General features: G+C 40.8%; 1 protein-coding gene across 1 annotated transcript in view; it reads right to left on the minus strand.

Annotated features, from left to right (window-relative positions):
- The window catches only part of FAM184A (family with sequence similarity 184 member A), a 65,371-nt gene that overhangs the window by 18,454 nt on the left and 29,462 nt on the right, over positions 1 to 17,455 (minus strand). Inside the window, exons 6-9 of the mRNA XM_064170398.1 lie at positions 16,423 to 16,545; positions 14,957 to 15,118; positions 13,047 to 13,168; positions 12,718 to 12,868 (exon numbers count right to left, since the gene is read on the minus strand). Coding sequence (XP_064026468.1) covers positions 12,718 to 12,868; positions 13,047 to 13,168; positions 14,957 to 15,118; positions 16,423 to 16,545 — 558 coding nt within the window. The remainder of the gene's footprint in view (positions 1 to 12,717; positions 12,869 to 13,046; positions 13,169 to 14,956; positions 15,119 to 16,422; positions 16,546 to 17,455) is intronic.

Consider the following 17,455-nt stretch of genomic DNA (forward strand, 5'->3'; position numbering starts at 1 on the left):
TAGAAACACACCACTTTGCAAATGAAGCTTTTCACCCAGCAAGCATTTCAATACATTAGGGTACACTGTGCTCCTTGAAAAAAAAACCCATCCATCTTTTCAGAGTAGCATTACAAACTTCATTCTCCACATCAGACAGCATCTTTTTGGACTGAAAATACTCAACCTGCATTCCCTTTAGAGCCAAACACAACAGGGATACCCTTCAAATCTGGAAACAAGACTTAAGCAAAAGAATTTTGCCACACTGACCAAGATTGGAGTTCATAAGGATACTTTTCAAGACTCAGAGCATTACATAAAATTGAATTATAAATGGAAGTCTGATAGTGTCATCTGATTCCGCATATCTTAATCATGCCAAATTAATAATGACTTTGCACATCAATTTATTGATTTACAGAATATTAAAAGCCACCACTTAAAAAACTGATAGCAGCATACCAAGGACAATTTGCAGCATGATCATTATTGTTGAACATGTAGGGTGTATTTTTTCAGAAGGGCACAGCTTCAGCAGATTTGAAAGAAAAAAGCTACACTTAATGAAAAACTAGTACTAAAACAAAACAAGTACATTCATTTGAATAAAATGAGCATGGCTTGTTGTATCTTAAATTCACCAGGTCTTTGTGCCTGGACATATATATTCTAGCTTCTAAGTACACTGTACCAACAGCATTTTATCTCAGACGCTCTTGAAAGAGATTAGCTCCAACTGATGTAGCGTAGTGAGACCTACACTATGTTTTGTAAGCTGAACTCCCCACGTAAAACCTTTTACTAAGTACATTAACTATAAATATCACATAAAAACTGCAGTGGCAGTCCAAAGGGTTGTCTAATCTCCTGTTCTGCCTCCAGGAATGCCCAGCGTGGGCTACCCTGAGAAAGCAAAGCCAAGGCATAAATGTAGAGATCTTGACTCTGAAGTCTACCACCATCCAGCAATCTTTCTTAAACCAGAAGTATTTTGGGGGGCAATTCATGGAAGAAACATTAATTAAATACAACCACTATCTAACTAGCTTTTAGTATCTGTGGTGCCCTGTTGCAAGTTCTGTGCAGATGTGCTATCTGACCTCTAACTCTTGCAATAGAAAGGAGTCAAAAGAAGTTTCCTTTTCATTTATTCTACTCACGTCTCTGTAGATCTCCACTACTCCCCTTCTTACGCCCTCTTCAATACTAAGCAGTTTGGTTTAAGGAGTCACTCGTTGTATGAAAGCTATTTCATAGCTAACAGAATATTCCTCCTGCTTTGCCCCTTTTCTGTTGTTTTAGAGATTTTATGATTAGTAGACCAAAACAGCATAAAAGCAGAGTAAACTCTGGTTTAATGTGGAGGTTTATATGGTTTCACGCATTACGTTCTCTGTTTCTCTCGTATATTCTGAATGTTCTATTTGCTTTTGTGACTCCTACAGAGCACCGAGGTGACATTTTCATGGAATTATGTCTCAGAATCCAGAAACTTAATCTCTAGCTGTTGCAGGCCAAGATAAGGTTCGTCATTTTACATCTGCCACTTTACTGCCAGGTTTCTTGACTTTTTACAGCTATTCTATAATTCTTCAGGCAGTCTTTGTCCTTCCCACCCCAAGTAGCTCTTTTATAAGCTGCAAACTTTCCCACCCTACTTATTCATAAACAATCTGCAAAAGAAATTACATTTGACATCACTGAACTCAACAGCAGCTTTACTGCTAACCTACCTTCTCTGTTCTAACACTGTATTCAGTACCTGTCTTTCAAACAGTTGTGTATCTGTACAAAACTTCTCTCTGAGTTTCCTCAGCAGCCTCAGATCTTCTTGACCAACCTTTTTCAGTAGACCATGGCCACGCTGGTCAAGCAAACTAATAATGCAACCTGATACTGTATACTTTCTCTTCAACCCCAGAAACTCACTCCACTGCTGCTGCTAGTGTGCACATGAAGTTAAAGCTGCCTCTGATTTAAGTTCCTGCTCTAAATTCTCACAATTCTCAGTATAACATTTATGAATATTTTTAGTATAGGCCAAAGGCAAATATTTTTTTTTCCCCCATTGATTTCTTAGCAACGCAGAAAACATTATTTAATTGAGATGACTAAGAGAAATCTGACATCTGGCTGGAAAGCCACTTTAAAAGTCATCTGGGGTACCTTTCTGAAGAGCAGTTCACACTTGCACCAGATTAACACTGCTGCAAAACCATGGTCTGAAATGAGCTGATGTCTGGAGATGCCTACTGGTATCAGTAGACTACACAGAAAATAAAGGACAATGAGGATTAAATGATTCTAACAAGCAAGTCAGATTACTATATGCTTCTAGTAAGATTTTTGTTGTTGAAAGAACATGAAATCTTAAAAAATCTGTGAGTTATTTTTAGCAAGGCACATAATTGTAAGCAGTATTTTGAATATCCAGTATAGTAATGTCCCTAAGAGCACATCTCTGAAAACATCAGTGCCTCCCCTCTCATGTCTTTGGAGCATTCCTTCAATACTCCTGTGTTAAGGAGTCAAAAGAGAGCAGCTCTAATAAACACTATTCTCTGAACTTAAAATTCTTTAATCCAAGGTTTTCAGCACACTAAAAGCATTGTTAAGAATTTAAAGAAAAACAACCACTAGAAATAATATTTCAGCTACAATTACAACTTGCATTGCAAACCTGCAACTTATAACACAGCATCAATCTCATGCTTTGTAGAAAGCTCTGCAATACACATTTTGCACTGCCCACAAGCTTGCTTGCTTTAACAATGACACAGAAATGCTGCTGATTTTATGTAGTGTTTGATGGCCAGACAGAAACATTCACACAGACAAATGGATGCAAACGAGGACACAAGCTTTTGGTAACTGGCAGCACATGGTCTCCTCTCAAATATGGCCATGTATTCTGCTCCATAGGCTAAAGCTCTAAAGCAGTACCACAGGATATGCAGGTTTCTTAGTGCAAGCATGCCCTGTTCACAAGCTGTAAGTGCAAATCACTTACATTGCTGATAGATTTATGCAAAGCTTCACCGAGACAGTGCCGCTATGAAGGAAAGATCACAGGAATAAAGGGAAATATTCAGAAATCAACTAAGTAAAAGAAAAAGGGATAAGGAAGGGAGAGTAAAACATAGAACATTAATTATAATTTGATCAGGGAAAAATAAGCTGAAAACTATCTGGAAAGAATACATATGAATAGGTTGCTTTGACTTAGCATCTAAACTACTGAACACAGAACAGAATGAAGTGTTTCCCTGTGATATGCTTTGAATGTACAGGACAGCATTTTCTCTTCAAAGTAATGTTACTATATATTCATGTACTAGGCAGCTGAACACTTCTGAAATTATCCAACTGTTTTCTCTTCACCTTTATAGCAGATAATTTGGGAAGAAATCATTAAGGACACTGATTTGCATTTCTATTAGAAAAGATGTTATGAAAGGACTCAATCAGCAGTCAGCTGTGGTTCTGAAATATCACAAGCATATTAAACACATCACATTAAAGATCAAATTTCACTGCTAAAGGGCAGAAAACTAATTCAGTCTGTAATGAAGACAGATTTACATTAACACACTTCTATTTTTCTCAAGCTTCAGAACAAGATGGGTACATAAGACTCTTCCTGAAAGTCCCCAGTAAAAACTGTACCACTTCAGTAATGCCCCACTGATGTACCACGACTAGAGCTGACTGCTAATGGAAAGCAAAAATTAAAGACTTACTTCCAAGTAAATGCTCCATACAGAATATTACTGAACATACAAATAACATACATCACTCATATATATATATGTACAAATGGTGTAGATAGGAAAGCACAGAGGTACACAACAATCATTAGAAGCGAAGTGAGAACGATTTCAAATCCAGCATGACCCATTTCCCCTTTAAGGCACAGGTCAGTCAAGAAGATGGGTTTCTTCAGGAGCCCGCAGGTATTCTGACACCAGCTTGGAAGCCTAGAGTTGGGAACTTTTAGATAACAGTTTGTTGAAACACAGAAAGAATAAATTATGATTTATTCTCCTGACTCTGCAAAAAGACACAGTGTAAAAAAATCATTATTGTAGGACATTCAGAATTGTCCTATGAAATTGTAGAGCAACACTTTTCTGTGCAAGGGTATAGCAGCAGCAAACATCACACCACAGCAGACAAAAGACTGGCCTCTGCCAGCTCCCATTCTAACACTGGGTTTTGACAGTGGCAGTCTGAACAAATTCACCTATGTTCTCAGCTTCCTTTCCCATCTGTCTGGTTTGTTTGCGGGGAAAGCTGTTAAGAGCAGGAATTATCTCTGATATCTCCAATATTTCAGTATCACATTACACCAAGGTCTGACTTCAGCAGACAGTTTACTGAATCTTCAAAGTAGTGCTGGGAATAGTAATTGTTGTGTAATATCTGAGACCCTAAGTGGAGAAGGTTCAGCTTCATTGGTTGTATCCAAGCAGATCCAGATTGCTGTGCAGCCTTTGCGTCATTCTAAGAATGACCTCCAATAGATGCTGCTAACCTTTCTGCACCAGAAAACCTACATGCATCCATCAGACATTAGTAAAAGAAGCTACTTTCTGGGATGTCTCCTGAAGAAAGTGAAAAGAACACAAGCAAACCCCTATTTTATCCAACTAGTAACAAAAAACACCCTAAAGTTTCCCCCGAGAGAAGTCTCAGGTTTGAAGAGGAAGCCTGATGTGTCAGCAGATGCACCGCGTCTGGCCGTGCAGTGCTTATGCGACAGATGACACTGCAGAGATTTGAAAGCAGCTGTTTCCTACTACAACGTTTTGTACTTGGCTTGAGGCTTGTGACATGCTTGGAATAAAACAGCTGCATCAAAGTTTGCCTTCTTTGGCTGGTAAGTGCCCTTCCCCCTCTCTCAAACTCCAAGCTTTCTACTGAGGAAAATGAAATACAAAGCATTCTTGAAACGTGTGACTGTCTCTGGGATCTGAATGAAGCTGGCTCCTGGGTTGGTAGCAACCCTCTGTCAAAGTGCTGTACCGAGGCTTGCACAAGGTGAGGTACTGCAAAGATGACAGAGCTCTGCTGTTTTCAGGTTACAGAAGCCTATCAAAGGGTTAGACAAAATATCCATTTATTCAAACAATTTTTTACATTTGTGGCTTTTGGATTATATGCTTTTAATCTGACCAAGTGCAAGTTCGGTGGGCAGAGGATACATAGGATCATTTGAGTCTCCTGGTAATTTTGGAGTGGTACTAAAGCTTCATCTCATTTCATTTGTCACAACACTGTCAGGATTTTTACCCATTATAAATGCATCTTGGCTAATCTTTCTTGAAGCACAAAGGCATCTGCCAAGAAGAGCCCTTCATCTAGCATTGTATTCAGCTGATGAGTCTCAAAAATGTTGCCCCACCTGGTTAAGTTATATCCCATTGCTCCCCCGGCTTTCACTAGTTCTGAAACTGTGTAAAAGCTACATGAATGAATCTGTGCCAGAGCAAAGAAGCTAAAGGTAACGTTTTCAAACTAGTTTCTTGTCAGTCTCTCTTCACCACTGAAGGCAATACAGGATAAACATTTTGTTTTGAGAACTGTGTTTGCACTTGCTGTGGCTGGGATGCCTAGGTACCAGTTTTGCAAGAGTAAACTGAACACAAAATAGCAGTGAGTTTCTGATTCATGCATCATTAGTTACAAAAAGACTGGATGAGGCACTCAGTGCCATGGTCTAGTTGACTGGACAGGACTGGGTGAGAGGTTGGACTGGATGAGCTTGGAGGTCTCTTCCAACCTGGTTGATTCTATACTGTATCAAGAATTTAATGTTCTTTTCATCCACTGACTGGTTCTATTAAGAAGTCCTTCAGGCCCCTGCTTACTGACTGACAAACCAAAAATGGTAACATTCAATTCTTTGGATATGAAGATATAACTGCAAACATCAGCCTAGATGTATTTTTAAATGTAAATTAAACACAGTACCATGAAAGGAAAAAAAATAAGGAAACAGAGAGATAAAAAAACAAGTCCAGTGACCCACATATTCCTTACTAACGTTAGCATCAAAGCTAACATTTGTTAGTACTCCAACTGCATCTCGCTGAAAACACTCTGAAAGCTCCAAATTTGTTCTGTTACTTTTGTTTGCATTGCTGAGTAACTCTTAATTGCAAATGGTCTTTAATGAATTTCCTGCGTTACACTGAGACTCTTTAAACACAGAGTAAAACAATGAAGAGAGGGCAGCATGGACTGAAAGGGCTCACCACAATTGTAAGCTCGGAGAGAGATAGCATAGCTGAACATTTTCAAGTTCAAGCTTCAGACAGAACTGCAGTGAGGAAAGAACAAAAGCACCAACACTACTTTCAGAATCACAGTTCTGCACAGAACAGGGAGCCCAGAACAAAGGGGATACTTTATTGAGAAGCAGTCAGTCATGACACAGGGGAAAGAGCCTCCAGAGGTGGCCCTCTGGGGCCTCAGCCACTCAGCTGTACATGACTATTCACACACTCAAGCCCAGCAGGTGTTTAAAGCATAATCTCCCCCTTTGAAAAACAGGAGTGCTGATTCTGTCAACTCAGTGGCGAGTAACAGGATGTACACAGACACTGGACACAGATGGAAGCTCCCAAAGTTCCCCTGATTCTGTGAGGTCTGCAGGAGTTAGAGCACAGTCCCATGAAGAACACAGCTTTGAGAGATGGACTCATCTCAGAGTTCCTCAGAGTTCAGGGAGTGGTGCTCCTTTGGAAAAGCATCTAGAGCTGAAAGAGGAGACGTGTAATCTTGTCCTGGGCTGCATTCCAGGTGCTCGCCATCCTTTGCTCCCTCTTTGGAACCATTTCTTCAACTATGCTTTTGGATTTCAGCATTTCAGATGTTCAAGTGCTTTCTAAGTCTAGTCCCAAAGCCCTTACCATCCACTAGGTGTCAGAGTAGCCTTACTAGTATTACTGAATGAAAGAATGACTAAAGAGAATTAGAGGGAGGTAACCTGGAGTTTACTTTCTCTCCATTTCTGACAGATACGGCTTTAGGCATTCTGCTTAGGACAGTATCAAGTGACAGGAAGCAGAGAAAAAGGATTCTGTGCTCAAAGTAAATCTCCCTTCTTTCAGAAAATTTATAGATGGTATGTGAAGGTTACTCATTGTAGAATTCCCAGCATCCATTCAACAGCAAATCTTCTCAAGCAAGGATTAACCAGGCTGTGGAACAGGACAGTGATACTTGTGCTGGGGATAGAAAGCAGCTTGCCTAATGCTCCTGATGTGCATGCATGTCAGCTCTGCCTGTGTGGAGGTGCTTGTCACAGATGAAGGTGGAGCAACAACTGCTCTCCAAGAAGCCTGGTTAATGGTCACAGGATGTTAGGGGCTGTCCAAACCCCCTGCCGGAGCAGGACAATACTACCTAACACAGATCACAGGGGAACACATCCAGACAGACCTTGAAAGGCTCCAGAGACGCAGACTCCACAACCTCTCTGGGGAGCCTGTGCCAGTGCTCTGTGACCCTTACAGTAAAGAAGTTCCCCCTTGTGTTGAGGTGGAACCTCTTTTGCTGCAACTTACACCCATTGCTCCTTGTCCTATCCCAGGGAGCAGTGAGCAGAGCCTGTTCCACTCTCCTGGACAGCCCTCAGATATTTATAAACATTTATCAAATCTCCTTTAAGTCTTCTCTTTTGCAGACTAAAAAGTCCCAAGTCTCTCAGCCTCTCCTCACAAGACATGCCCTCCAGTCCCCTAATCATGCTTGTCTCTTACAGACGTGCACAGGAACTTTGTGACTCCCCTACAATACTTCACTTCATGAGCAAGGGTATACTGTGTGCTGGTTGTGCTGAAACAGAATCACAGGCCTGTCCTGGGCTGCAGGCCATTAGCAGCTTCAAGTTAGCCAGGAAAGCTGAACTGAGTTAGCTCACAGATGTATCCCAGACCATGAACTTCACACTTCCTATAAAGGGGGAAGTTTGCTGAAGACTGGGGAATTCTCAGGCTCCTCCTGACCCTGTTTCCTCTTGTCCTGCTCTTGAGGACTGCTTTCCCATTTATTGTGACTGCTGTGCTTTCACTGGGCTGAGTACATCTTTGTGTAATTGAGATTTACATTGGTATTACCTTGGCTGTTTCATTAAACCCATTTTTGTTTCAAGCCTCGCCCCCAGTTCCCCTTCTCTGCTGGGGAGGGGTCACTGCTATAGTGTTCCAGTTTAGCCCCACACAAAGGTGAAGCAGAGAGCTCAGTGGTCAGGTTTTCAAGAACAAGATTGAAGGTTTCTGCAAATTACAACTTGAATGTCTACATCAGAAGGAAACACTTACATTTTCATTAATTATTTCTCACATGGACAGTTCCAGAAGGAACAAACTCCAATGAGAAAACGTCTATGGGTTGGTTTTTTTTCCCCAAAAAGGACAGTCTTCACATCAGGTAAAGCAAACAACAGCTACCCAAACCTCTGCACTGTGCTTTTGTCCATTTTCACAGCATTTGTAATATTTCCATTACCACATTCCACTATCTTTGTGCGTGAAGACTTGTTAAACTAAGAAAAGTGTGATGCTGCTGTTTGGCCATGTCACAGCATAAGAACGGGAGAAAGTGCTGACAATGACATGGATTTTACTGGAATGCACTTTACTGCAAAGCAAGGAAGAGGGGAGAACCACTAATGCTCAGCTATAGGCGAGTCCATCCACAGAACAGTGTCCTTCTGTAAGCTGAATCAATGTTAGCAGAAGAAATGGCTAAGACGAATGCAAGAACCTGCGTGTTTCAGTGCCCAGAACTGAAGTTTGCACAAGAGGCAAAGGCAGAAGAGAGAACACACTTCTGCTTTAAAACAGCAACACTGCTGCCGTTTGGTCCATGCCTGATGTCTTCTCAGCAGGAAAATGTTTTCAAGCAAAGCGTTAAAAGGCCATTACACAGCTAAGGGAAAGGGAAGAGAGCTCCCACATCTGAGTTCATTCCATATTTCATGAGGCAACTCTCGCATGGATTGATGCGGCAGCACTTGGTAAAGTGTACAGGAAAAAGAGAAAAACACTTTCTTTTTATGCCTTCTAGAATCACTTCTTGTATCAGAGAACTACACACTTGGTCTCTAGATGCCAGTCTAGTTAACCTACCAACCACATTTAACAGTGGATAGTAAGAGATACTTTGCAACTATCACTGTATTTAAGCACTTCATCAGCTGAACAGCCTTTTGGGGATTGGATTAGATGATCTTTCGAGGTCCCTTCCAGCCCCTGTGATTGTCTCAAGACAATTATTTTACTCATAACATACTCATCTACTGTTAGAACAATAAAAACCCTGCAGGCATTCCATGAGGCCCACTGGTAGAAAACCAAAACTATCACCTTGCTTTATGCAAGAGCTAGAGCTCACTTTCAAACGTGCAGCTGGTAGAAGGGAGAAATTTGCAGGTTGGTGTAACAAAGGATAAACACAGCACCACCACACTTCAGGACATGCTTTGGGAAGAGATTTTTTGATTGAACTTTAATTTCATTTTTTAAAAACTATTGCCATTTATAGCTCTGCCTCATTATTTAGTTTTTCTGGCATCAGGCAGCAGTGTTCCAAGATGTGCATGTTTTAACTTTTTTTTTTCCCTACAGTTCAACTACACTGTGCCACTTCTTCCAAATCCAACCTTGTTTTGGGGATTTTTGTTTTGTTTGTTTCACAGAATCATAGAATGTCAGGAGATGGAAGGGACCTCTAAAGTTCACCCAGTCTAACCCCCTGCCAAAACAGGATCTTCTATACCGCATCACACAGGAATGCATCCAGGTGGGCCTTGATTATCTCCAGAGAGGCAGAGTCCACAACCCCCCTGCCAGTCTGTTCCAGTACTCTGTTACCCTCACAGAGAAAAAAATCCTCCTCATATTTAAATGAAACTTCCTATGCCTCAGCTTCCACCCATTGCCCCTTGTCTTGGCATTGGGCAGCACCCTGCAGAGCCTGGCTCCAGCCTCCTGGCACTCATCCTTTACATATTTATCAACATTGCTGAGGTCACCTCTCAGTCTCCTCTTTTCCAAGCAGCAGAGACACAGATCCCTCAGGCTCTCCTTGTAACAGAGACGTTCCATTCCCTTCATCACCTTTGTGGCTCTGTGCTGGGCACTCTCCAGCAGTTCTATGTCCCTTTTGAACTGGGGGGGCCCAAAATTGAACAGAGTACTCCTGATGTGGCCTCACCAGGGCAGCGCAGAGGGGCAGGAAAACATCTCTCAACCTACTAACCACAGCCCTTCTAATACACCTCAGAATGGCATTGCTCCTCCTGGCCCTGAATACACATTGCTGACATGGTTTTGATTTATTAGGTTCTTTCCTCTCAACAGTTTGCTCACGTAACCATTCCTATACTTTAAGTTAGGAGCTGCATTTCTTTGGAGCTTGTTTTACATCACATCTGAGGTGATTTTGGAGGCCTCTTCCAACCTGGTTGATTCTATGATATTAGGAAATTAGGCACCCATATTGATAAGCATTTAAGTTTTGAACAGCATTTACACAACAAAATGGTAAACATAAGGAACAGATGTAGACCACATTCTATCAAGTTCAGATTCTACAAGTTATTTAGCAGAGCTCTTGATTTGGCATATTTTGGTGAGCAATTTTCAATGTTGTTGTTATTCTGATAAATCATTGTGCAGTACTACTGGTATAGGTCAGATTAATGTTTCAGGTGCAGAAATCTGAATTGTAGAAAGGAGAGCTGCATCTCTGCTCTCTCCCTAATATTCACACAGGCTTCATGCATTTCCAATAGGTTTTAAAAGCATCTCCACTAATGACAGCTGGGGCTGGGTGTAACATGCACAATTTTCCATCCCTACTGCAATATCTCAGGGTGCTCTAGTGCACTGTAGCTGAAAGACCACAGGTATGAAGAGATATCAAACTTCTGATGAACCAAAATTTGATTTTCCCCCACTGCTGTGCAGGAATATCTTGTAGCAGCAGCAGAATCTCAGTTTTGTGGCTTGTCCAGTCTTGTTTAGACTGTGAACCCTCTGGGGCAGAGCCTAACTGCACATTTACAAATTGCCAAGCACAACTAAGCCTCCTGCAGTAGTTCCTGTAAAAGCAGGCCCAATGCATTTTCCTCTCAAAATAGCTTCATTCTAGATTAATGCAGAGCAGCCTTCAAGTACCTGAAGAGGGCTACAGGACAGCTAAGGAGGTACTTCTTACAAAAGCTTGTAGGGATGGGATGAGAGAAAATGGCTTTAAGACTGAGGAGGAGAAATTTACACTGGATAATTACAAGAAGAAGTCTTTACAGTGGGGGTAGTGAGACACTGGAATAGGTTGCTGAAGGAGGCTGGAGATGTTCCCTCTCCAGTGGTGCTCAAGGCCAGGCTGGATGGAGTCTTGAGCAATTTGAGCTAGTGGAAGGTGTCCCTGCCCATGGCAGAGCATTTGGACTATATGAGCTTTAGGGTACCTTCCAACCCAAACCATTCTATCCATCTCTGACAGCGTGCAGTCATCTTTGCATTATGAAACATGCCAAAAACCTCTCCCCTGTCTGCAAATTCTCTACTCTTATTAGTTAGTTTCTTGATACAAAGCTTTTTCCACATGCAGAAAGGAAGAATTGTTCCTTTTCAACACACTACTTCTCTACTCTGAAGGTGTAGGTCAGGTTTACAATAGTATTTTTAAAGGTAAAGGTAAGCTATTTTAGGAGTGTGTTAATGACAGGTTAACATACCCCTTTCATATTGTAATTTCCTAGGGAAAATGCTATTTATAGCTAGAAGAGACTAAATTAAAATTGGGTGAAGGCAGAACGTTCAAATCAGATGAGCCCAAGCCTTATTGCAATCATGTTGTAAAAAGTAACAGACCAAGAACTCCAAAAGCCTTCAGGCTTTTTAAGCCTGAGTCACAAGATTTTACAAACTGAAATTCTCTTGTCAGCAAATCAAATTCCTATAGGAAGCTGTACAATCAAGTGCATGTTCATTTACTTCTCAAATTAGACAGCCAATTAAATGCCATTGCACATAACCAGCCTGAAATCAGAGTGACTTAATGAGTTCCAAAAGCTTTTTCTTTTACTTTGAAATACATTTCTTCGTTATCAGCTGTTCTTTTGCACTGTAGTTAATAAAAACAATCCTATAGTGCTTAAGGTTTGTAACAACTACAGAGCAAGTATTTTCTCTAAATTCATGTTCAGTAGTTGACAAATAGGACTTGCAATTTAAAACTGTAGTATTTACAACAAATACCCTCAAACATAATTCAAAAGCACATAGGATAAGACACAGCTGTAATAGAATACATCATGGAAACTAAGGGGCATTTCAATGACTTTTACATTGCTGTTATGTAAAGATAAGGGATAGTTCTGAAGAATTAGCACTGGTAAATATTTACAACAGAATAGGTGTGCAGACAATCAAAAAACTGATAGCAAAGAGGTGTGACTATCAAACCCATCCCTCAAGACCCCTTCCCTCAAAAAAACACACCTGTAAAAAGGTTCATGCACATTTAGTGTAAACAAGGACATAGACAATTAAGGCTTCTTTGTATACTACTTTAAAAGTTTGATAATGACTAGGTTTATGAAGCATTGAGTTAAAAATTTCATCTCAAAGAGATCTCACACCTGATTTTATATAGTTAATTGGCAATAAACCACCAGCAACTAAATTCTAATGGCATTCTCATAGAGACCATAGTTACCTGATCTAAAAGATCTTCAACTTTTTTTTGCCATCCATCCCTTGCTGCATTCTTCTCACGTTCTTTCAGCTGCAACAGCTGAGTCATGGCTGCCTTCTTATCCTCTTCATGCTGCAGCCTCAGCTCTTCACGAAGCTTATTGCATTCCTGTCTACAACCAAAGGTCAAATAACTAAAATGCAGTGGAAACGCATCCAAGAAGTCAAAAAGAACTAACAAATCAGTAGTATTTAGTGAAGTTTAGATGACAATAGGAGCTTTTGGCTTATATGTGCATGTAATGCATACACCAGGTGTCATTAAAGACTGGAAGAAAACATAATACTTGCCGAAGATTTTCCGTCCATTTGATTTCCAAGTCACGAGCCATTCTGTCAACTTTGAACTTCTCCTCCTCCCTCATGGCAGCAATCATCGCCTCATGCTGTTGCCTCTCCTGATCTAGCTCTCCCTGCAAACACAAACTTCACAATAGAGACTGATCAGCAGCAAAAAAAAAACCTTTAACAATTGTATTCAGAATAGAAATGTCATTTACAACTGCCTCATAAGACTTGAACTTTCAATGCACAATTCCTAAGTACGAAACAATTCATGCCTATACATCTGCTGGTATTTCTTGCTTGTGGAACACAATTCTACACTCCTATAAAAAGCAGTTTCCCAGTTGGTCATTCTGGAAATAGTCTTTTCAAATACTGTTACACTGAATTTGGAGTAATTTATCTTAGAAGGAACTTCAAAAGGTCATCGAGTCCTGTTCACTGCAGAAGTAACTTCAGAATTAGAGCAGGCTGCTTAGGTTCTTGTCAAACATGTTTTGGATTTTATCTTTTTTTCAAAGGCTTTTAAAAAATAATTAAAAGCAGCAAGCAGCCTTTGAGTTGCTAAGCTCAGACAATCTGTATTGGACACAAAGTTCAACAGTCTTCCTTGTGTTCCTTGACCGGACAAATCTGCTAGAAAGAGCTACAATCTGAACAGAGATAAAAATAAGAAACTGAAACTCCTATCCACTTCTGTTCAGATTTTACCATACCAGAATAGTAGTAGGTACTACCTAGCAATAATCCTTACACAAATGCTTTTCAGCAGCACTTGTTTCATTCATTCATCTAAATTTAATTAAAAACTATTTAATTTGTGACATTTTCTGTCTCATGATTTATATCCATTATGGTAAACGCTATTGCTGGTAAGCTGCTCCAGCTGGATATTTAAATGTTCTAAGTGAAGACAGAAGAGTGCAGTAATTTGTATGGACATGTAGTTAAATACTAAAAAGAGCAAGTTATGAACTGTAGTAGGGTGCACATCTAAAGGCTATAGTGAAAAGCAATTAAAAACCAAACCCAACATCCTGGTTTGGGCTAATTTTGTTAATAAAATAACACCAGTACGGCGTTATTTTATTAACAGGGATATTCAGGGATTCAGGGAGTATTTCATTTGCTGCTCTGCTTCAAATACTGTTCTGATCTAGTAAATGTGCACTGTTTACTAAGAAGAAAAATAGTGAAGGTTATATTTGATATTCAAGTCGGTGAACTACTGACAGTCCCATCTAAACCAACTGAAATGGCAATGTATTTGTGCTTAGACCAATTCATGGCTTCATGGCTATGAAATGGTCGTGTTTTCTGGATTACAGTCTGCTATCCTTCAAGATCTCAGAGGATGCATCTTAAACTATTCACAAGCATCTTCTGAAATGCTAATTTAGAAGCCTTCAATGGAGATTGTGCCCATTACTTCAGGAAAACAAGGTTAAAACTAATTTAGAGGTTTTCCATAAATTCTAGAGCCAGTAAGCTCTGGATCTTGTTTTACACCAAGACATGAAACTGTCTGGAATGGCACTGATGTAACACATATTCCTTCTCTGTTCTCATGAAATTCTGTCAAGCCAACTCTGGATATATTTTATACAGACATACTTTAGTAGCTACAATTTATATTAACCACAGAACGATGTGCTTACAGCAGCACCTGTTAATGCGTTCTGAAAGGCAACAAAATCCCATCCCAAAACAACCAACCAAAACAACCCACCCAACCAACATGGCTTTCCATTTTTTTCCCCCTCTGCTTGAAATAAAAAGCAAAATCTCTCCTTAATGAAGACATATGAAGCTCCTTCAACACTTAGTACTTCATAATACTGTTGACCATTTGAGATAAGTGACCAGAATCACTGTGACCGCACTTCGCACTACTTGTTCTCCAATATCATGGTTACCTCAACACTATACAAGGAATCTGTGGTCTCTCGCAGTCTTGCTCTAGTTAATTCTAGTTCTTTCTGGAGTATTTCCTGAGTTTCTTGAAGACTGGAGATATGTCCTTCAGCAGTACCAAGGCCCTGTTCACTTTTGCGTACCAGGTCTTGCAGGCGACAAACCTATGGAGAAGAAAGAAATGAAACCAAACAAATTGCTCTCAAGTTCAGAAAAAAAAAAGAGAAGTGGATGGCATAGCTTCCAACCCAGCTTTCTCAGCAGGGGAGCTAGAACTAAGCAAACATCTGCAGAAAGTAGTAAACCACAGAATTATAGAACTGGCTGGAAAATGTCTTGAATATCTTAGAGTCCAACTGTAAACCATGCATACATGCCTACTGCTTAACTGACATCTGTAACAAGCCAGAAGCAGCAGCAGTAGAAATGCAAGCACTAAGCTAAAGATGTGCCAGGCATTTCATGGGAAGTCTCTTCCAGGTCAGTGAAGACATTGAGTAGCTCTTGTCAGCTGTCAATGGAGACCTTAGAGTAAGCTATGTCTGCAAGTGAAGCATTTGTCTGTACTACACATCACTTCTGTAGTACACAGAGTGGATTCACAGATCACCCCAAATTTACTGCCTGCATACTTCCTCTCATTGCCTCCACGTGTAAAATACACTGTATAACATTTATCCTGGTATAAGAATGCACAAGCTGAATTACCAACCAGCAGCTGGCCTTAATTCCTTTTCAGTTTGTTAAAGTTCTTTCATTAAAGATACAGTAATAATATCAGTAGGCAACATTTAAACATTGAAGAACATATACATTCAAACTACAACACTAAATATCTCCAAAGGGGGATTCTTTCCCATTTATTAGAAACAAACATTTTTATTCCAAAGGAAGTTTTACATTTGTGCAAACTGCAAGCCACCAGAATTAGACAAACACCTGCCACTTCCAGAATTTGTGTACTACAGAAACTGAGGAGTAGCACTGCAAAAAAAATCAATTAAATGCAAGCTTAAGTCTATCTTAAAGCACACACTGAAATCATATACATGGCCTGCTGAAGAATGTAATAGATTCCTTGTTTTCTTGCAGTAAGGCAGAAGTTTCAGACAAGAAGAGATTGGTTCTTATCGTATCAGTATGAGTGTATTTCTGGATTTTAAGTGAAAGGTGGTGACTTCAAGCTTAAAAAAATAGCAACTGTATTGAGATACATTTAACACCAATCACATATCTCAGAACATGTTCAATAATGAGTCTAAGTATTCCACATCATCATTTGGTGGTAATACATGGAGATAATCTGGAAGTCAGGAAGGTGACCAGAACTTACAACCTTAACTGTAAATAAACACAGTTAATGTTTCCCAATATATTTTTCATAGAGGCCTTCTAAGTAAGGAGGAAATAAGCAGAGGTAAAAGAGACAAGGTTCTGACATCAATCATACAACTGAGTTAACCCCCACCTCCTGGTTGGCAGAAGTCAGTTTTGTTGTCAGCTCTTCCTTCACGTTTTCTAGCTGTTGTCGAAGCTGATTTTTATCGTCCTCCAAATGCAATTTCTCCTTCTCGAACTGTTGCTCCAACTCCTTCAGAAATAAGGAGGTTAGAAGAAACAATAAATACTAGTCCTAAGGCCATCAGGAAGTACAGGTGCACCTGGCATAAATCTTGATCTCAGCCAGCAATCACCCTTTCCTTCTAGTGTATAACCATAAATTTTACTTCCTTCTCCAATGGATGCCTTATTTCAGTTCATTTTCTAATTGAGCCAGCAGTGTGCTCAGGTGGCCAAGAGAGCCAGTGGCATCCTGGCCTGCATCAGGAATGGTGTGGCCAGCAGGAGCAGGGAGGTCATTCTGCCCCTGTACTCTGCACTGGTTAGACCACACCTTGAGTCATTTGTTCAGCTCTGGGCCCCCCAGTTTAGAAGGGACACTGAGATGCTTGAGCGTGTCCAGAGAAGGGCGACGAGGCTGGGGAGAGGCCTTGAGCACAGCCCTACGAGGAGAGGCTGAGGGAGCTGGGATTGGTTAGCCTGGAGAAGAGGAGGCTCAGGGCAGACCTTATTGCTGTCTACAACTACCTGAGGGGAGGTTGTGGCCAGGAGGAGGTTGCTCTCTTCTCTCAGGTGGCCAGCACCAGAACGAGAGGACACAGCCTCAGGCTGTGCCAGGGGAAATTTAGGCTGGAGGTGAGGAGAAAGTTCTTCACTGAGAGAGTCATTGGACACTGGAATGGGCTGCCTGGGGGGGTGGTGGAGTCGCCGTCCCTGGGGCAGTTCAAGGCAGGATTGGACGTGGCACTTGGTGCCATGGTCTAGCCTTGAGCTCTGTGGTAAAGGGTTGGACTTGATGATCTGTGAGGTCTCTTCCAACCCTGATGATACTGTGATCTCTGGAACAGCTACGATAAAGCACACACCATAGCTGTGCATGAGCACAGAAGCACAATTGCAGGCATTGGTAAGGCTACAGAGGCAAGTAGAGTTAAGTGCTC

This window comes from Pogoniulus pusillus, chromosome 33, assembly GCF_015220805.1.
Source record: "Pogoniulus pusillus isolate bPogPus1 chromosome 33, bPogPus1.pri, whole genome shotgun sequence".
Taxonomy (NCBI): Eukaryota; Metazoa; Chordata; class Aves; order Piciformes; family Lybiidae; genus Pogoniulus; species Pogoniulus pusillus.